The sequence below is a fragment of the Sabethes cyaneus genome, chromosome 2 (assembly GCF_943734655.1).
Source record: "Sabethes cyaneus chromosome 2, idSabCyanKW18_F2, whole genome shotgun sequence".
Classification (NCBI taxonomy): domain Eukaryota; kingdom Metazoa; phylum Arthropoda; class Insecta; order Diptera; family Culicidae; genus Sabethes; species Sabethes cyaneus.
This window is the reverse complement of record NC_071354.1, coordinates 110568258-110591106: the sequence shown is the minus strand read 5'-3', so window position 1 is coordinate 110591106 and position 22849 is coordinate 110568258. Positions and strand designations below refer to the sequence as shown.

At 43.1% G+C, this 22849-nt stretch overlaps 1 protein-coding gene across 5 annotated transcripts in view; it reads left to right on the top strand.

Moving 5' to 3' along the window:
- The window catches only part of LOC128734231 (tubulin-specific chaperone cofactor E-like protein), a 127853-nt gene extending 106005 nt beyond the window's left edge, over nt 1–21848 (top strand). For all 5 annotated transcript variants that reach the window (XM_053828302.1, XM_053828299.1, XM_053828298.1 and 2 more), the window contains one exon: nt 21426–21848. In XM_053828302.1, coding sequence (XP_053684277.1) covers nt 21426–21615 — 190 coding nt within the window. In that variant the 3' untranslated portion in view covers nt 21616–21848. The remainder of the gene's footprint in view (nt 1–21425) is intronic.
- The last annotated feature ends 1001 nt before the right edge of the window (nt 21849–22849 follow it).

Genomic DNA, 22849 nt, shown 5'->3' with positions numbered 1-22849 from the left:
ACCGAAAGTTGCTCATTTAACCCTTTATAAGGCCGTGGCAATAAAATTGCACCAACGAAAAATATTTGTTTTGCGTCTATAATGACATCAATATAATTATAGAAGCAAAATAAAAAATGTTTGTTGGTGGCAATATAGTTGCCACTGCCTTATAAAGGGTTAAAGAGTGCATTAAGAAGTTTTTCTGCGCGTCAGTTTTTCTCATTATGTTTAGTCTGTTTCTCATTGTGTGGATTTATTTCTCATTTCTGAAAGCAGTTCTGCTCATTGTGTTGAACAAAAAAAGTTGCACTTTTTGCACAATGAGTGAGGAAATAAGCCTGCTTGCATCCATGTCCAGTTTCTTGAAATCGAGACAATCAGCAATTCGGAGATAGGTACGGTCACAGTACGGCCTCGAGGTAAGCAAAGCAAAGCCTAGGTACTACATTCCGTTATCGAAACTTAATCTTTTGTTTTTTATGCGACAGACTTCGCAGCCAGCTGTTAGAATACAGGACAATTGTATGGCCAGTTGCTACGATCCTATTGATTCCAACAGCCTCTCTCGCCCGAGATTCGAACATAAGATGGCTGGCTTATTAGGCCAGCATCATACCTCGAGGCCAACTGGGAGGACTCGAGGTAAGCCAGTCGTCGTATGTTCGAATCTCGGTTGGGAGAGGCTGTTAGAGTCAATAGGATCGTAGCACTGACCCCGCATAGACCCTGCACTGTCCTGTATTCTAACAACTGGCTGCGAAGTCTGTCGTATAAGAACAGAAGGTCGAATTTCGATAACGGAATTAGCACCACCCAGGGACGATCACAGTACGAGCATGGTTTACGCTGTTCTCTGTTTCCTTCTGTTGCGAATTGTTTGTTTTTGCTAAGGTAGCCAATGGAGCTTGTTTATGAGCAAGCAGTTTTCTTTCGCAGCCCTCTTCTTCTTATTCTTCTCCAATTTAGTTACTATATACTGCCCTGGATCTACACACAAGGTCACCTCGCTTACTATCGCTACCAGCTCCGCCATGAACATGTTAAACGTCTCCAAGTCGACTAGGTGATGAGCACGCTTAAAAGACGCTCACTGTAACTTTAAACCTGATGGGAGCCTCTCTACCATCTCGTGTAACAACATCGGATTGTTGATATGTTGACGTTGATTTGCTACTATCATATGTTCAACTAAATTTCCGACACCCATTCCAAAATTGATAAGACTTTTAGATCATCATCTATTGGAGAAGGGGTTTCTCGCATCCGCTTAAGCAAAGAGTGAATGATGACTTCTGGTCTTCTGTAAAGCCGTTTCAGTGTAGCCATCATATGAGGCACAGACTCGGGAATCACGAACCGACTGCGCACACTACCCAAAACATGTCCGCGAAGGCACCGTTGCAATCTTGCAAGATTATCGACATCATTGTATCCACAGGTTTCCGTAGAGTTGTGGAAAGAACTGAGAAATAGCGGCCAATCCTGCGGATCGCCGGAAGACATTGGTAACTGCCTCGCTATTACTTGGCGAGCGGCAAGCTGTTCCTCGGTGGGTCCCGCTCTACAACGTGGACGAACTAGATCAGCGTCATTCGGCTGCCCTGATCCAGCTCCTTGACCGAAATCTATACCTATAAAGAAGGATTTCTGTCTGTCTGTCTGTCTGTCTGTCTGTCTGTCCGTATGTTCCTTATAGAATCGAAAACTACTGAACCAATCGGCATGAAAATATGCATGTAGAGGTTTTTTAGGGCCAGAAAAGGTTTTAGTGATGGTTAGAAACCCCTCCCCCCACTAAGAGGGGGGGGGCTCCCATACAAATGAAACACAAATTTCTGCATAACTCGACAACTAATCAAGCAAATAGAACAAAATTTGGCATGTGGGTGTTTTCGGTGACAAGAATTTATTCTATGGTAAATTGAGACCCCTCCCCTCTTTATAAGGGGAATTATAATTCCTCTCCTCTTTAAAAGGGGGGGGGCTTCCATACAAATTTCCTCATAACTCGAGAACTAATCAAGCAATTGGAACCAAATTTGGCATGTGAAGGTTTTCGAGGGCAAGAATATTTTCTATAGTAAATTAGGACCCCTCCCCACTTTAAGAGGAGGGGCTCCTGTACCAAAGAAACACAATTTTCCTCATAACTCGAGAAGTAATTAAGCAAATGGAACCAAATTTGGCATGTGGGTGTTTTTGGAGACAAAATTTTTTTCTATGATGAATTGGGACCCCTCCCCGTTTTAGGAGGGGGGATCCTATACACATGAAATACAAATTTCCTCATAACTGAAGAACTAATCAAGCAAATGGAACAAAATTTGGCAAGTGAAAGTTTTCGAGGGCAAGAATATTTTCTATGGTGAATAAGGACCCCTCCCCACTTTAAGAGGGGGGCTCCTATACAAACGAAATACAAATTTCCTCATAACTCGAGAATTAATCAAGCAAATGGAACCAAATTTGGCATGTGAAAGTTTTCTAGGGCATGAATATTTTCTATGGTGAATTAGAACCCCTCCCCATTTTAAGAGGGGGGGCTCCTATACAAACGAAATACAAATTTCCTCATAATTCGAGAACTAATCAAGCAAATGGAACCAAATTTGACACGTGGGTGTTTTTGGAGACAAAATTTTTATTCTATGATGAATTGGGACTCCTCCCCGGAGGGGGGATCCTATACACATGAAATACAAATTACCTCATAACTGAAGAACTAATCAAGCAAATGGAACAAAATTTGGCATGTAAAAGTTTTCGAGGGCAAGAATATTTTCTATGATGAATTGGGACTCCTACCCACTTTAGGAGGGGGGGCTCCTATACAAATGAAATTCAAATTTCCTCATAACTCGAGAACTAATCAAGCAAATAGAACCAAATTTGGCATGTGGAGGTTTCTGGAGGCAAAAATATTTTCTATGGTGAATTAAGACCCCTCCCAACTTTAAGAGGGGGTGCTTCTACACAAATGAAATACAAATTTCCTCATAATTCGAGAACTAATCAAGCAAATGGAACCATATTTGGCATGTGGGTGTTTTTGGAGGCAACCATTTTTTCTATGATGAATTAGGACCCCTTACCTTTTTAAGAGGGGGGCTCTCATACAAACGAAATACAAATTTCCTCATAATTCTAGAACTAATCAAGCAAATGGAACCAAATTTGACATGTAAGTGGTTTTGGATGCAAGATTTTTTTCTATGGTGAATTGAGACCCCTCTCTTCTTTAGAAAGTGAGTTATGGCCCATCTCCCCTTTAAGAGGGTGGGCTTCCATACAAATGAAATGCAAATTTCCTCTTATCTCGAGAACTAATCAATCAAATGGAACCAAATTTGGCATGTGGGAGTTTTAGATGGCAGAAATTTTTTCTATGGTGAATTACGACCCCTTCCCCTTTAAAGAGGGGAGCTCCCATACAAATGAAATTCAAATTTCCTTATAACTTGAGAACTAATCAAGCAAATGGAACCAAATTTGGCATGTGGAAGATTTTGGAGTCTTGAATTTATTTTACGATAGTTAGAGACCTCTCACCCCTGTGGTAGGAGAATATGGACTCATACAAATAAAACAGAAATTTTTGCGAAACTCAAAAACTAATTGAACTCGAGAAATTTGAGACTCTTCCATAAAACATTAGTCAATACAAGACCACAAAAACTATCTATAGTAACACTAGATCATGCAGGACGAGACGGTCGCGAGTGTTGCCGGTGACCCGCCGTCGGAAGCGCCGCCCACTGGGGGGCTTGCAAAACTCGAGATTGTGACAAAGATCATCCGAGATTCATAATTTATGTACAACACAGGTTAATTTGTGGCAATACGAAGTTTGTCGGGTCAGCTAGTAATCATATATACGCGGCTGCTCAGGCCCCGACGGTGGCGCTGGCGCCAACGGATTCGACGCGGAAACGTACGGTGGTACGAGCACCGACGAACTCAAAATTTGTGGTTGTTGTTACCCCGACGGCGGCAAACTTACTGAAGATTGTGGGTCACAATACTGCCCCGGCGGTGGCAGAGGCTCCAACGATTTCGAATTGACACGCGGTTCGTGTTGACGAGGAAACTTTGGGGGGCACAGAGGTTTGCATTTTCGTTTGAAATTCACTCGCACTCAGTATTGGTTGGAGTGGATGATTTTTAGTAAGCGGTACCTGACTAACTGTTGCTGTAGCTACTGACTTAGCAAGATTTATCTGCCTACTCTGAGCTCCCAGCTGACACTCTTTATTGTTTGAATCCTGCACACTCCTGATGACTGTTTAGGTGTACTGGTATTGGCCTCGACTATAGGCTGTGGTCCAACATTCGATGATGTAAACATATCGCTCACCTGGTTAGCAGACGACTGGCCTGAACTGATGACTAACCCGTTGTTACTCCTGTTGTAAGTCGCACGATCCACACACAGCGTAATTTCAAACTGCTCAACTGGTGTTTGGCCTGGTGCTATCCTGACCTTCGACTGGCGACTGGTTGTTAACGGTGGATGACGTTTCCGGTTGACTTTGCAGGTTATCGTTGGTAGAAATGGCAACTGTCGACGTGGTTGCTACTCGACGCTCTGTCTGTTTGGTTGCTCCAATCCACCGACTAGTGTTTTCCCGGACAATCCTTTAGCTGACTCTGCTCCTCACACTGGCACTTTCCTCCACCTCGAGTAGTTGTGCTTCCAGCACGTCGAAACGCTGCTGCTGGTGTTCTGCCTCTACCTGCTGTCGAAGCCGCTGATATTTTTCCGTTACAAATCCAATTATTACAACCTGAGGGCAACTCGGGCTGCTCGTATGCTGCTGTGGGTTGTCGCACGATCGTGGTGACTGGTGTGATGTGACAAAATAGTTTCCGTTTCATGGTGTTCGATGCACCTCTTGCAGGTGAAATTCCGATCTTCATCGGCAATCGAATCGCCGGGCCGACCTCCGCACACGAAAAATGCACGTGTCCGTGACATCCATCACATTGAACTACATCATCGGCACTGTCCGGCCGGTCACACGACATGACGTGTGTGTGTGTGTGTGTGTGTGTGTGTGTGTGTGTGTGTGTGTGTGTGTGTGTGTGTGTGTGTGTGTGTGTGTGTGTGTGTGTGTGTGTGTGTGTGTGTGTGTGTGTGTGTGTGTGTGTGTGTGTGTGTGTGTGTGTGTGTGTGTGTGTGTGTGTGTGTGTGTGTGTGTGTGTGTGTGTGTGTGTGTGTGTGTGTGTGTGTGTGTGTGTGTGTGTGTGTGTGTGTGTGTGTGTGTGTGTGTGTGTGTGTGTGTGTGTGTGTGTGTGTGTGTGTGTGTGTGTGTGTGTGTGTGTGTGTGTGTGTGTGTGTGTGTGTGTGTGTGTGTGTGTGTGTGTGTGTGTGTGTGTGTGTGTGTGTGTGTGTGTGTGTGTGTGTGTGTGTGTGTGTGTGTGTGTGTGTGTGTGTGTGTGTGTGTGTGTGTGTGTGTGTGTGTGTGTGTGTGTTTTTTTTAACGAGTAGGGAAATCTGCTATCAGACACCTGAGAAGACAGCTCAGGGAGTGGGGTTTGGTATCCCGTGAAGATCGTGAAGATCCAGACCCACTAAAACCCTACTCGAGTCTCCAGCCTCAATCCCCCCTGGAACCACCTTATCGGTATTACTTCAGGGAGGGGCTATTGTGCTTAACGCACGCTCTTAGATAACTACTGGACTATGGTAGTTAGGCTGTTTATTCGCCGTTGATCGGCTTTCCAGCGGTTTTGTAGCTCAAGTACGATCTGGGTAGCAGCCGCATTGACCGCACCCCAGACGTCCGAGCTAGAACACATCCTTTGGACTAAGTTATCCGGAGTAGTGTCCTGTCCGCTAACTGCCATCATGTTGCTTCTCACGCCCTCGAAACGAGGGCATATGAAGAAAGCATGTTCTGCAGTTTCCTCAACGTCCGCGCATTCGGGACACTCGGGGGACTCCGCATGCCCAAATTTGTGCTAAATACTGTCTAAAACAACCATGCCCTGACAGGATCTGTGTCAGGTGGAAGTTGACTTCGCCATGACGCCTGTTGACCCATCCGGATAGTTCCGGGATAAGTCTATGTGTCCACCGGCCTTTTGTGGAATCAGACCATGCCCGCTGCCATGTGATCATCGAGGCCGATCTTGTGGTACTCCGTATGCCTCTAGTTCCACGTTGGTTGAAACACTCTACGTCCTCGCTGATGATGATACCAATAGGCATCATACCCGCTAAGACGCAGATTGCGTCATGTGAAACTGTGCGATACGCACTCGCCACTCTTAAGCACATGAGACGATAGGTGCTTTCCAGCTTGGCTAGATAGCTTTTGGTACCTAACGCCGATGACCACACCGGCCCGCCATACCTGAGTATGGACTGGACCACGTTGGCTAAAAGCCTTCGCTTGCTGCCATATACCGCAGAGCTATTAGACATCATACGAGACAATGCCGAAATAGCTGTGGAAGCCTTCTTGCAGGCATAGTCGACGTGGCTCCCGAACTTGAGCTTGTCATCGACCATGACTCCAAGGAGTTTTAAGAACCGCATTGACGAAATAGTGCAGTCCCCGACACTGATATTTGCTTGCTGCACCGACTTGCGGTTGTTAACCACGATAACCTCCGTTTTATGATGCGCTAGGTCCAGTTTCCTGGATCGCATCCAATCTTCAACAATGCTTATAGAGTGGGCAGTCGTCAACTCAACCTCTCTGATAGATTCACCGTAGACTTCCAGGTGATATCGTCCGCAAAGCCGACAATCGCCACCCCTACCGGAAACTTTAGCTTCAACACCTCGTCATACATGACGTTCCACAACACCGGGCCCAGTATGGAACCTTGCGGAACCCCTGAGGTGATTGGAACGCATTTCTGACCCTCCTCCGTGTTGTAGCATAGCACACGATTCTGGAAATAATTTTCCAGAATTCTGTACAGCGACACCGGCACTTGGACGTTCCGAAGCGAGCTGGCTATGGAGTCCCAGCTAGCGCTATTAAACGCATTTCTCACGTCGAGCGTGACAACTGCGCAATAACGAATACCTGTCCTCTTGGGCTGGATTGCCACCTCGGCTGTCTTAGTGACAGACAAGATGGCATCCACCGTAGATTTGCCTTTTCGGAAGCCGAATTGGTTCCTTGACAGACCGTTTGTACCCTCCGTGTACTGTACGAGTCTGTTAAGGATAACCCTCTCCAGCACCTTGCCGGCAGTATCGAGTAGACAGATCGGCCTATATGACGAGGGGACACCCGGAGGTTTTCCCGGCTTCGGCAATAGGACCAGGTTCTGTCGCTTCCATCTGTCCGGGAAGTGGCCAGCTTCCAGGCATCTATTCATTACTGCCCCGAATAATTCGGGAGCCTCTAAAATAGCCGCTTTAATGGCCATATTCGGGATACCGTCTGGCCCCGGTGCCTTGCTCACCTTTAGGGATTTAGCGATATCAATGAGTTCCTCGTTCGTAACCGTCACTTCCTCCCCGACCTCCAAACCGCCGTCGCCCACGTTACTTTGGATGTTCGGCTGGGAGGCCGACCATCCTACGCTATGGTCTGAGATACTGGAACGTCGGCCGTGGGACGACTCAGCGGCCTGGGGCCAGGGCCTTGGCTCGTGGTGCGGAAAGAGGCCCTCGATGATCCGCTCCAGCATCTCTGGCGATTGCTCAGCGGGCGCCATCACACCCTTGGTCTTTGCCATTACGACTCTGTAGGCATCACCCCACGGGTTCGCATTGGCACTAGCACATAACCTTTCAAAGCAGGCTCGTTTACTAGCTTTTATCCCGCTCTTAAGCGCTGCGCGTGCAGCAACAAGTGCTACTCGACATTCAGCCCTGCTTTCATCCGAACGAGCTCTTTGCATAATTCTCCTCGCACGAAAGCACGCTCCGCGGAGTTCCGCAATTTCATCTGTCCACCAGTAAGCCGGTGACCTGCCATACCTAGGACGACCTTTCCTAGGCATGGTAGCGTCACATGCTCGCGACAGTACCTCAACCAAATGATCAGCGTTCGGATCGGGCATACCGCGATCACCGCACTCTCTCCGGATCGCTTCCACAAATACTTCGGGATCGAAGTATGATGTCTTCCATCCACGGGTGGTTGGAGTGTTGGCCCTACTCGCCGCCTGCCGCCTCGTTATCTGACCGACACCATAGCGGACCGCCTGGTGGTCACTGTGAGTGTAGCCATTATCTACCCGCCAGTCTCCTATCAGACCAGGACTGCCGAAAGTCACGTCGATGATAGACTCCGCACCGTTCCTACTGAAGGTACTTGTGTTGCCGACGTTGGCCAGATCTACGTTGAGCTTTGCCAGAGCTTCAAGCAGAATCCGACCCCTATGGTTCGTGCGACGACTTCCCCACTCTACCGCCCAAGCGTTAAAGTCGCCCGCCACAACCACCGGCCTTAAAACAGTCAGCACAACTGATACTCGGTCTACCATCCGCGTAAACTGCTCGATAGACCAACTCGGCGGAGCATAACAACTGCAGTAGAACACTCCACCCACTTTGGCAACCGCAAATCCCTCGTCTGCAGTTGACACAACCTCCTGAACCGGGAACCTGCTTGTTGTCCATATAGCCGCCGTCGCAGACCTATCCGAGACCCAGTTGCCGTTTCCGGCAGGGACGCGATATGGATCCGAGACTATGGCAATGTCCAAGGGGGGCTCTGTAGTCGCAAGGTTAACGAGTCTGCTTTGACAAGCGAATGGTCATGGGTTCGAATCTTAGTAGAATCAGGCCATTCGATGGCAAAGTGACTTTTAGCATGGGTTTATTCCCAGGCCCCTCACCACCCTTCCTTCGTGCTGAATTCTATGTTATCCCGATATGGCCTATTGACAGTGCAAAAATGAGACCCTTATAGTTCAATGCACTGGTTAGCTGTTCCAGTAATGACTATAATTGGGGACAGCGCTGTCATGTGGAACGAAGTGGGTAAAGTAGAGGAAAAGCATTGAAGGAAGGGTACTCTAATTACACACAAGCACGTATAAAAAAAAAATTCAGTAAGCATATCGCTCACTCAATAGCGACTATAGCCAAAATAAATGCAGTGCGGGTTATACAGCAAACACCCGGGCGATATCACAATAGATCAAACCATACTGGTCGCAGTGATGAGTCCACACATGAAAAAAAAATGGCAATGTCCATTGCTGACTCAGAAACTGCTTGGTGTAACAGCTGCTGAGTTGTGCTGCAGTGGTTCAGGTTGAGTTGTGTCACTTGCACTATGAACGTGGCTTAGTCGCCGGCACACCGGCCGGGCACCTTGGACCTCCCGTTACGTGCTTTGCGTCCCGTTTACCGGTACAGATCAGGCACTTAGGAGGCTCCGCGCAGTCCTTTGCTTTATGGCCAGCACTGCCACATCTCCTGCACAACTGGCTCTCTGGCAGTTCCAGGCTTTATGTCCGTGCTCGAAACACCGGAAGCAAGCTTCCGACTGCTTGGACACGCTCAGTGGGCATACCGACCACCCCACTTTTAGCCTAGCAGCTTTCAGGGCTTTGTTTCCGTCCATCAGCGGAAGTCGTATGGTGGCTACCTGGGTCCCGGCCGGACCCTTGCGTAGGCGAACCGCCTCGGTTGCCACCACCACTCCACTTTGCTCTTTGAGAGCTTGTACGACCTCACGCACTTCGGTGATCTCGTCCAGGTTCTTAAGCTGGAGAGTCACTTCTGGTGTGAGAGCACGTACCTTCACTCCGTCCCCGAGCACTCCTTCCGCTATGGGCTTGTATGCGGAACTCTTCTTTGTGGCGTCCTTCTTTAACTCGAGGATCATATCGCCCGTGCGTGAGCGGCGGATGCTCCGTACGTCCGCGCCCAGATCCTTGAGTAGGGCGTCTCCTCTCATGGCCTTCAGAACCTCCGAGTATTTCGACCCGTCGGTTTTCAGGATAAGAGCATCGCCCTTCTTCGCTCGCTTTCTTGCCGGTTTAGGTGGAGCAGTTTTTTTACTGGAGCCTCCTCCGCCTTTTCTCTTGGCCCTAACTTCGGTCCACGGGCCACCTGTCTTGGAGCTTCCCGCTGGTTCATCGGTTAGCTCTGCCAACCCGCTAGCCTGAGGGCTTTTACCGATCAGGCGTTTTTTCGGTCCGCCAGGGGTGCTATCCCCCGGGGACTGTCTCGGGCGCTTGGCGGATGCCTTACCGCTGCTGGTAGCGCTTTCCGTAGCCTCCTGGGCCGCGTTACGACACTCCGTCAACGGGCAAGCGTCCGTTTGTACTACCTTCGACGCCTTCACGGTCACCTTCTTAGCCTCTCCTGCACGCGCCACGAGGTCGTTGTGCGTTTTGGTCGCTGCATTTAAGGTTCTCCGAAGCATGAGCAAGCTCTGCTTCAGGTCCTTGGAGAAATTGCCGCGACCTGACGTAAACTCGATTATTACCTCGAGCTGCTGTGACGCTGCTACCACTTTAGGTACAGCGTCTCTATTTTTCTCCATCGCCCTGATAAGCGCTGGGCCGTTCATCGCTGTGTCCGGCGTGGTAGGCATACCGCTGCCTTTGCCACCCACACTAGCGCTCCTAGTTGCATCCTTCTCCACCCTTGGTGGAGAACGCTGGATGCCTCCTCTAGCGAACGGGTTTTCCACCGTATCCACACTTGTTGTATTTTTGATTTTGTCTTCCATAAGAATCCCACGAGTTGAGGGGAAAGAAAAGTCCGCCACATCAGAGCCCCTCATGATGCGGTAAGGGCTGAACAAAGTCAGTTTCACTATATTTAACTCCGAGCTCTGAAACGCTCTTGAAAGAGAAACTACAATACCATTTCTGCCTGAATCGTACCGAACTACGAAGCCAAAACTCCATTCATCTATATGTGTGACTTATATTGGCCTCTATTGAACAAACACTCGAAAGGCTTGGAAGCAGTCAAAAGAACATGTGGATACCGTAGGTACACAACACAAGCTTTTCCGTTGTCTTGATGATTGCCAGATTTCCCCATTATTTTGGTAACATTTCTTCTTGTGTGCTGCAAAACTTTATAACATTTGCAAGACGGTCTTCCGTCCCTAACGAACTTGTACGAACATGTCACGAGCAGATAGTAGCACACTAATGATCTGATACCCCTTTTAAGTTCTACATTGTAACGCTTTCCATTTGAAGCAACTCTCCCAGAGAAACAACTTTTCCATAAGGAACGTCAGCGATGAGAGACATCGCACGAAACCTCCAACAAACCTAAGATGGTTCAATAACGATTCCCACTCGGTAGCCAAGGAAGCAGCCTTCAACCCAAGTATCGCCTTTTCTCCCTCATCCGCAGGACGTGCCAAGCTGGTAACCACAAAACACTCCAAAAAATACATCTACTGTATAGGATCAAACTGATTTTTTTGTTCATTCGCACGCATATTCATAATTTCAAACAATTCTTCTCGTGACTTCGTTTGGAGATATGGCATTGGTCTAAAAAGCCAGTCGTCGCATGCTCGTATCTTGGCTGGAAGAGGCCGTTAGAGTCAATGGAATCGTTGCACCAGCCTTGCATCTGTCCTGCACTGCAATAGCTGGCTGCGAAAACTGTCCACGAAGGTGGGCCACGTTCTGAAAACGGAACGTTATCCAAGTCTTCGTGTTGTTTTTCTGGAGTATCATAGACAATTAAGTTGACCATATGTATGACCATGCCGCCTATCCACCAGAATAATTTTCCCTCTCTTCCTAGAATAGCACAGGGTACCAACTCCATTCCGAACATCATCCTCCGGTGATTAAAAAAGACTACTGGGGCCACAAAAGTTTTTACAGCCCCATCGAGTACAAAATGCTAACATGCAACCTCCAAGTCGAATCTGGATAATCTCGCCACACTTGTGACTGGGGTCACCGCTGCGCCGATACTAGGCATTCACAATTCACTCACTTTGGGGCCCAGTTTAGCATCCCCATATCGACACACAAATGTTTCCTCTCTTTAACTTTCATATACGATTTTTTCCGGAAACTCCGATTATTGTCTCGAAAAGTCGCTAAAGAATATTTTCTTATCTGAAGCGAAAGGTATCAAATTCGTTTCTCCATTCCGTGAACATCCTCCAATGGTTTCTGTACCAACAAAATTGTCCCACTTAGCTTAACTTTGCTATCTGAATTCGAATTAATAAAAACATTCGTGATCTTCATCCCACGAGTCAAATACCGTTCTAACCTTATTATTAGGCTGTGATCAAGGGTACGTCGCTGAGAACATTTCAAAATTTGAATGTCAAAAAGGTGGGCCACAGTGTGCCATGCACTGTGAAATGAATGTACCGCAATTGTAATCAATCAGGTAAGCTGTTCCTTAAATTGAGCCTGCAACAATGTTCTAAACGACTCACGCTTGGCTGTGATGCACAATATCCCTCTAGTCATGTTACAGCCGATTTGCACTATACAATAACTACCTCTCCAAACTCTGCCATTTGCCAACTTCATACTTTGTAATTTTATCACAAGTCACAACAATCCTGAAACTCTGTATCTCCGAGAATTAATAGGATTTGAAATTCTTCCTCATATCCGTCGATCTTTTTCGCTTACAAAAATGGTTGAACGCTCTCCGCGACCTCGTCCAATCCGTGGATCCGTACCCCTTAACTGGCACCCCCACACTATATTTGCTTTCACTTTGACAAAAGCTAAAATCGCCACGACTGACGATCGCGTGACTGATAGCCGAAGAACCAGCTTTTGTGAAAATAGCGATATAATATCTCGTTTTCTCAAACGTTAACATGTTGGCATCGAACACATAGTTGCGTACTTGACTTTCACCTTGAATGGAAGAATCACTGATCATTTTGAATATACGTGAAACTTACAACTTTATCATCCAATTAAACATCTTTACTCTAGCTGTCATTAGAGAACAAAAATACCTAATGCAAAACAGTAGTACAATTTTCTCCACACATGGCATTTGCATCGGCTCAAACACCACGGTTCTGCCCAGCTACACTCATTTTTGTCCAACACAAAGCAAATATTTGCTATAGATCACGCACCTGCACGTAGCAAGCTACCAACTTGTGTATTCGACCACATTCGACACCCAGCTCACATGTATCTTGCACGAAGCCGAACATCGAAATGAAGTATCCTCCAAACCAGTACACAATCAATTCACAACCTAGCCAGGTCACAATCACAACTAGCACGTAGCCAACTTTCTCAACCCAACCCAATACTACATAGCACGAAGCCAAACACATTCCAGCGTCAACTCAACTTCATCAATAAATCTAGGCTACAATTTGCACTTTGCAAATTTTTAACAAGCAACGTAGCTTTACATCACATAGCACGAAGCTGAAGATCATCTAGCACGTAGCTTTTCTTGCACAAATACTCATTTATTCTTCATCAACGTAGAAAATTTCCGACTCATCCGTAGGAAATTTCTCACATATAGCCGTTCTTTTCAACACAGTGTTATATAACTACCACCACAAAGTAGGTATAACTGTATTTTATATTCTTCGGCTTTTTCACTGACGCGCATCTTTTTTTATCCAAAAGTTCAAATTTGCAAATTTTTAATTCCACATTTCTTTTCCACATATAATTTGTTCACTCTATGTCAAATTAGCAAAGAAACAACATTATTTCTTCCTTTGCGTTTTTCTCAGAAAAGACTGAACATTTCTTTAATAAATTCTTACCGATTTTGCTCCTCGTCGCCATTGTAGCTTTCCGTCACAGCTCCGCACCGAATCAGTCCGCACTGTCCGACTGTCTACACTAGACTAATCTGCTGTTTCTGCCGAACCTAATATCTACCGCTTCGAGTCGTGCCAATGTAGTTGTTAGTTCTTTTTATCTAAGCAACTACAGGGTGACCAGTTCAACTCGTTAAGCTTACGTGTTATGAATAACACATCGTTGTGGCTTGTTGCAAATTTGCAGTACCGCCATCCGGGGTGACATTGGGCCACGGGGGTGAGATTGGGCCAAAAACCAAAAATGTTTATTTGTGAAAATTTATTATATCTGTAGAAACTGGTGACTTAAATTCAAAATGATGATGAACATAACATATTTATTCATAACTTAGAATGGAACACAGATAATATTAGCAAACTATTTAGCCTAAGCAGGGTTTCAAAGTTCGCGATTAAAAATACGCGGAAATAACGCTTGTAAAAAATGTCCCGCATAAACCAACCCAAACAAGAAATCGCATCAACTTGCTATTTTGAAGGTATATAAACTAATAATTTACAATGTTTCGAAAGGTTATTATGTGTTGGATAAGTTTTGATTACGAAAATAATATTTTTCGAAACTTTGTACTTTTCGAGCTTCACGGGGGTGAGATTGTGCCAAGCCATAATGATCGATCCAATTTGTGGATTTCACATACACAACAAAAATACGTCAGTATACACCAGCATACTCACATTCTTTACTATTGAGCACAATATTTTGACAGATTAGATTGCATCATCCATTTTGGAGCAAACTGCATCATAGGTCTGCTAAATAATTTAAATTAATTTTTACTTTTTCTCTGGAAATTTCAGATACTTTGAATAAACACTCTAATATAAGACGAATATATTATACCGTGTATAAACTGCCAGTTTTAAGGAGGGGGGAGGGGGGTAGTATAGGCCACATGTTCTGCGGCCGCGGGTTCTTGAACGAAGTAATGGTTACTTTTGTTAAATAATCAAATAGGTATGCTTCCTTAGGATACACCCTTTCATATATCTCCCCCTTGTTAACCCTAGAAATGCTACTGGCTATATAAAGGCTCTCCATTGACTACGAACTCATTTTTAGTTATTTCAGACCACTCCGGGTTATTTTCGTTCATATTTTTTGTATGATGCGTTGTTTTTGGCCGGCCCCCTGCCCCTAATAGTCCACTTAGTTCATGGACGGCCACATATGAACTACTTTATACTGATCTTTATGTGTATTATTTATAAACATGCTAATGTTCACTGTTTAGGTTTTTAGCCTAACTTTATGTTTTTGGCACAATGTCACCCCCTAGAAGGGGTGAGATTGTGCCAAAGTTGATGCACTTCCAGTAAAATTAGGTTTCATTGTAACTAGACCATCTCTACGGTAGTTGTTAATTGAACAATTTAGTATATATTGACAGCTTCGAAATCAACTTAGTTCCTAAATTGTGTGTATACTGAGCTAAAGAACAAAAATATATACTTTTTTGGCACAATCTCGCCCCGGATGACGGTATTACGAATCAAAACAACAGATTCCTGGATCTAGTGTTTACTAACGACGATGAGTGCTGTCGTGTTGAAGTGAGTGACCCGCTGATCAGAAACGAAGTGCATCATAATGCCATGTCAATTGACATTACAATTAGTGAGTTGTCTATGGCATCTGTAGATGCTGTCGCACACACTGGTCAAATTGTAAAGGTTTTAGACACTCATCAAATCGAAGATGCAGCAAGAGCACGGATCACCCAGGAACTACTATGTGTGTAGACTGGCGTAAAGTTTTTATTTCCGACGATGCGTTTAGCACGGATGATGTGAAACCTTCCGTTACTTCTATGTTGGTTTTTCTGAGTAAATTTTCCGTTTTTAACGTGATAGATGTTAACAATTGGAATACCGAAACAGCACTTGACTACAATGTAATTATATTTTACTATATTGTATACAGTATTTTATCTCGCCATTGCCATGTATGTGATGTTAAAATCAAGCGTAAATATCCGGTATGGTTTGACTATGAAACGATAAGACTTCTTAAAGAAAAAAAGAAGCTGTATAATAGGTTCCGACGGACTCGATCTGCGACTGATGAAATCGCTTATAATTTAGCGAAAAATGCTTTTAAAGAAAGACATCGACAGTTACACCGTTTGTATTTGGATGGGCTCCAACGAGATATCCAGGCCAATCCAAAATGTTTCTGGAAATTTGTAAATAATAAACGTAAGGACAAAGGAGTTCCTTTGAATGTCACTCTAAACTCTAAAAAAAGTGAAAATATGCAGGATGCCGTCGATATGTTTGCTGATTTCTTCAAAAGTGTTTACGACAGTGCAACGGTTAACAATATACCTGAGTTTATCGCATCTAACATAAGCATGCCTGTAATTGATCTGAACATGGAAAAAATTCGTGACAAAATAATTTCGTTGGATGTATCGAAAGGATCGGGACCGGATGGAATACCGAACTCTTTGCTAAAACGTTGTGTGGATGGCTTGCTACTTCCGCTCTATGTACTATTCAACGCATCTTTGACAACAGGAATATTTCCAGATATCTGGAAAATGTCGCATATTGTACCAATTCACAAAAATGGTTCGAAGATATCCGTAGAAAATTATAGAGGCGTTTCTATTTTGTCGGCAATACCGAAGATGTTTGAAAGTATTGTATACGATCATGCATATACATGGATCGAGCCTCTAATGCTAAACTGTCAACACGGATTTCTGAAAAAACGTTCAACAGTGACCAATCTAACGGAATTCGTTTCCAGGACAGTGCAATGGATGTCAGATGGCTTCCAAGTCGATACTGTGTATACAGATATGTCCAAAGCGTTTGATGTAGTCAATATAGGGGCAATGACCGCAGTTCTCCGGAAGTATGGATTCAATGGTGTCTGCTTAAAATGGATAACTTCGTACCTGACCAACCGCTTACAATATGTTAGACTACACAATACAAATTCTAAACTGTTCAATACGCGCTCAGGAGTACCTCAAGGTAGTCATCTGGGCCCTCTGCTGTTTGTTATCGTCATGAATGAGTTACCCGATATGCTAAACGATGTTTTCGTGTTAACCTATGCTGATGACGTAAAAATGTTTACTCCTGTACGTTCCCCAAAGGATTGTGCGATTCTTCAAGAGAACTTGAATCGTTTTCTGGACTTTTGCAAATTGTTTGGACTAAAAGTAAACGTTTCCAAATGCAAAGTGGTCTCTTTTAGTCGCAAATCGAGTAAAATCGAATATGGATACCGCCTAGGTGATGATTTAGTCCCAAGGAAAACTTGCCATTGTGATTTAGGCGTTGAAATGGACAGTGAATTGACCTTCGGCAAGCACATCGAGAAGATAGTAACGAAAGCAAATTCATTATTCGGAATGGTGAAACGATTTAGCCGTGAATTAGATGACCCGTACACGATAATTGCTATCTACACTGGTTTGGTCCGCACCACAATTGAGTATGCAAGCGTGGTATGGCGTCCATTTTATAACATATACGTTAACCGGATCGAGCGTGTGCAGAAAAAGTTTGTGCGATATGCTTTGCGCAATCTTGGTTGGAGAGATGAAATGCCTGACTACCGATCTCTTTGTTTGCTAGTAGGAATCAACAGCTTGAATGACCGCAGGATTTTAATTGATGTTCTGTTTCTAAAAAACGTTATTTCGGAGAAATACAGCGCACCATACTTGTTCAGCCAGGTGACTAGATATGAAGGCAGAACCAGCTTAAGAAGAATTAGGCCGTTCCATTTATCGAACAGGTCGCAGAATTATGCCCGGAATGAGCCCATGTATCGAATGATGGCTATTTATAACGATCTTCAATCCGTAATTTCCATTGATATGTCAAGTGGTCAGCTTAAACATAACCTTAAACAGTATTTTAATAATCATGTGTAAAATTTTTATGTATTTATTTACTTGTTAGAATCTATATGTACATCTTTAAGTGTGATAACGGGCAAAGCCTATACATCAAATAAATCAAATCAAATCAAATCAAATCAAAAAAAATCGTTACAATAGCAAGTACAGTCAGTCCACAATCATCGGCCACACACAATTATGGGTCACTTTAGTTTTTTCTGCTGATTAATGCGTGAATATTATCATTTCGTATAATTGATAAAATTGTTACTCATAAATAGCACTAATAATTTGATCAATCGCTAGGTGATATTAAAACGCTAATCAGCAGCTAGAGCTAAAATGACCCACAATTGTGTGTGACCCATGATTGTGGACTAATTGTATAAAGCATTTCTATTCAATATGCATTGAACTAATTTCGACAGTCAACTGGAGCAGGCGAAATGGGGTGTTATCTAAAGCCATTGAATTTACTTATCGAAAAGATAATCTGATGGCCACCACAACTGTTGGCTAGTGGTGGGAGTTGAAAAATCAACGCGAAACAAATCGAACATTCTAATAGATGATTGCAAGAAATTTTACCATTTCGGAAAGATTGCCATTTTTAAATAATGATATAGCACAGTTGTATGGAACACCCGTTCTGTGAAAATTCAGTGGTCAAAGTTAGCTACCATGATTAACACGTGTTTGTTTACCACCAAATAACAACCATAACAACGACGCTGCTTAATGGCACGTGGTGTTTGTTACTTTTCCCCGATAAAAAACGTAGTAACCTAAAACAGCGTATACGATCAATGGCGAGAAAAGTAAAATATCAGTTTTTTGCTTTTTTCCAACTTTTCGCGTGGATTTTCATTGTTTTTTTACGTATAAGCCTGACGCAGACTAAAACACAACAACTGAAAAAAGAATCAAGCAATTCCGTCCAGCCGTTCTGGAGTTTATTCCTTACAAACAAACCAACCAACTTGGTATAGAGAAGAAGAAAAAGATCTATTTATTAAGTTGTATTAAAGTGAATAAGCTGGACTACATTCAACCCTAAAAAGCGCTAGTGTACTGAGTACACACGTTTTCGAAAAACGCGAAAAACTCATCGAAATTTTAATCAAATTACACCAGATTTTGGTTGTAGTCGAAGATCTACTCTTCCTCTTTCTAATAATGTCGAAATATAGAAAAAAGAAATAAAAAAAAGTGGTCGAAACTTGCTTGTCAAAATAGTGTGTCTGCGCGTGTCTGAAATGAAAAAAGTTACACAAGCGGTCGCGTCGTGTACTGAGTACACGGCGGACGCTACCTTAAGTTTGTGAAGAGATAGAAGGTTGCGATATTCGACAAAGTTGCTTATCTAGACAAGATACATCCGGTGATATACAACAAAGTTCGGAACTGATTCGCTAGATGGCACTAATAAGAAAGGACGTAAATTCATTTAGGATTGTTTCGAAACGGTGATGAACTAGAACAGCGTTTCCCAAATGGGGGTTCGCGAACCCCCAGGGGTTCGCCAAAACTTTAGTTCGCTGCAGAATAGTATAGGGAAATCCGTCAGGGGGTTGGCGAACCGAAAAAGGTTGGGAACCACTGAACTAGAGGGTTGCTATTTACTACAAAGTTGTTTGTAAAGTCAAGACGCATTTGATAACGGACACTGAAGTTAGGAACTAGTCCGCTAGATGTCGCATGCGCTGAAATTTAATTCATTTGGCGATATCTCAGAGCCATGACAAGATAGAAGGTTGATGTTTTCGACAAAGTTGTTTATCAGGTCAAGATACTTCCGACAATGAATACTAATATTCGGAACTAAGTCGGTAGATGGTGATGATAAGAAAATCAAATTCTTTTCGGAATATTACGGAAATGTGATGTCATAGAACACTGCTATTCGCAACAAAGTGGTTTGCGTAGTCAAAACACGTTAGATAATGCATCATTGTCTTTTTTACCATTGATTGTGTTGTCAATTCCAGCCAATCAACAGTTAGATAGAAATTGGTTGCCTGACAGAACGAACGAAGCCATTTCGTTCAGGTTTATCGAGCTTCTACATCGTCTAACCAGATCACCAGAAAAATATTCCTGGAAGACCATGCCGCGCTTCTATCACATTGTTCAAAGTATTTTAGAGAGTGTTTGAGTCCCTATTCTTCCCAAGGTTGTCAATAGGTTTTCTCGAAAATTTGGCAAACACGAATAAAAGCAAAGCCTTGGGCTTAAACGTCTTTCTAAAACTTGACCCTTCTTCGACAGACTTCACAACCGGCTGGTACCAGTGTAGGACAGCTACGAGGCTAGTGCAACAATCCTACTGACTCTATTTACTCTATTAGCACCGCCTAGCCGAGATTCGAACATGCGACGACTGACTTGTTAGACCGGCGCCGTACTTTGAAACTAACTGGTACTGGCAAATTTGGCGCTCAATTTAACCGATGGGGAGGACTTTTTCGGAAATCGTCTTGCCAGTTTTGTTCGCAGATACAAAATGTTGTCTGAAATTAGGAGTGATGACCCTTTTGCAGGACAGAGAAACAGAAATCTAGCAAAAATCTGAGACATTACCAAATACCTGGAAGATTTTGAATTTTGTCTGGCATGCAATAAAAAATCTGGTAGAATCCAGATTTATCAGGCTTAATGGTAACATTGATGTTTCCAATTATTAACGCGTGCGTGATGACAAAAGCAAAACTATTTGTTTTGCTATCGCGACTAACACGACTGCAGTGCACTCTCTTGATACTCATTTGTATACAGCTTGCTTTTTTCATTGGGTCTTTCCTTGTATTACGTGTGTGTTATTTCGAAGACTACAGAACTTCTGTCAAATCTCGAAGGACAGGGTTAGTACGCCCTCTATGGATGACGGTAACTTTTAGGTTGTATATGTGCCATTATTCTGGCATCACAACCACACTGACATCATTGCATGACATCGTACACCAACATCACACGTATACATTCTTTCAGATGCTTGCGTTTACTAACACTTATGAGCAGTAGTAACTTCCTTGGGATTAGAGATAGCGTTAGTAGTAGCGCCCTTGCATTGCATATGCAAACCTTCTACTATGCCCAGTCTTGAGTTCTGTAGTCTTCGGTTATTTCCTGTATGTATAAGTGGCCATAATAAGAATATTATAGGATTGTTATGAATCTAATGCACATTTTTCATTCTTATGATCATAGCAGGAAATAAAACGAACAAATGCTCGTTTATATTTTATGATAAGTGTCAACATAATAATAGTTTGAAATTTCGGTTGCGCTGTACTTTATGTTAGGCGCCTTAGGGTAATTATTCTTGTAATAAAACCTGTGATAAAACATTCATTCTAATGTTTAAAGCATTACCTCAACATACCAAAGCAAACTTCCGTGTACTCAGTACACGACGCGACCGCTCTACACTCTTAAATGATTCTACCTGTAAATAGGTCGGATTTAGTTAAAGCTAGGTTGAAACTACTCAAAATGCCCTTAAAGTGTACAAACTCAAACTTTGGGTAAAAATTTCAACCAATTTTGGCTACTTGCTACCGATAATTGAATTATTCTCTATGACAAATAACGCAATTTTAAGTTCCTACTACCAATTTTTTGGTTGAAAAACTACTCAAAATCTGAGTTTGTACACTTTAAGGGCATTTTGAGTAGTTTCAACCTAACTTTAACTAAATCCGACCAATTTACAGTACAGGTAGAATCATTTAAGAGTGTAGCGTTTAGCATCAAACGCACTGTTACTATAATCACGTTTACCCCTACTAACTGTAATTAGTATTAGTAATTATGTATATGCTATTTTTTTTATTTTCAGAACTGTGGTCGATTTAAAATCACGACTGGAACGAATTGTAGGAATTCCTGCCACCAAGATGCGACTGTTTTATGTAGATCAAGATTTGCGTGATCATCAAGGATTGGAAGAAATGAAATATCCGCATAAACGTCTTTATAGCTACAACATCCGCTCCGGCGACGAAATCATTATAGACCAAAAGCATTGAGTACACCTTATATTGAACATAAATCTCTACTGCACTATTTTGGCCTGAAAAGATGCAATCACTTTTATACCATTGGCAGCTGGATCTGTACAAAAAGTCTATATTCAAATACACCAAGCGCTTAAAACCCATATTGTATTCTGAATAATTATATCATGTATAACATATTGTCAAGTTAGGTACTAACTGTGGTACGCACAATTGAAGCAAGATGTATTGAATAAAGATAACTTCAAAACACAATGCGTTTAAATTTATTTTTTTACCGTTTTTGCGCTACAACAAAGGTACGCAATTGGTACGTGAAATTTTTCACGTCGGATCGGAAGTCGGTCCTCCGATATGTCATATACCAATCAATAGGGTTCACCAAGCCGAGCAGTGTCTGTGTGTGTAAAGAAAAACTTTAAAAATCTGTGCCTAGGGGCACGAACGCTAGGTTGATGTAGAGCCCTATTAGGATAAGTCGTGTTGAGCAGCCAACTTAACTCAGCCACTGTCGAGTGTCAAGTACGGGAAAAACGAACCGCATAGCGACTTAGGGGGCAAAGTACCTTTTCAGTTTTTAAAAATCGAAATTGATTATTTCGAAAGATTAACACTCTGACCATATATGTTTGCAGCCATTTGAATGAATTCCAAAAATTTACAAAGTAACAGCTATTTGTACCGCGCGTGTGTAGAGCGATTACACAGCGAATAAAAACTTCAATGTCGTTTTTATCGAAACCAGGTTTTGAAAGAGGTCGGGTCCATAAATATTTCAAGAACGTCTCAAGCAATTCTCATGATACTTTTTTTGTTTCAAAGCCATCAAAATTATTTATGTAGTGTTTGACCCATCCTTTTTTCGATATTGCAATTTTTGTATTTTTTTGTATTTTGTCAATTTTTTCGACTAAAAACCTTATTTTTATGTTTCAATGTCCGCCATTTTGCAGTGCGTTCGAATTTAAAAAAAAAGATGGGTCAAACAGGAGATAATTTAATATACTTTAATGTCGTTTTGGAATTTTTCAATTCGGATAAGCCTCCTAGCGCCAAACCATGGTACCGCAATTCATGTTTTTTTTTGAATGACTATCTCCAAGGAGCTTGGGAAAAGGGAAGAGGTTCCCATAAAAAACCAATTTGCAAATATTAGTATTGAATGCAATGTTTCGAATGCAAAAAACCCGACTCGATTTATCTTTCGCGTTATCGAGAAAAAATATTTGAAATAAGGCAAAAATAT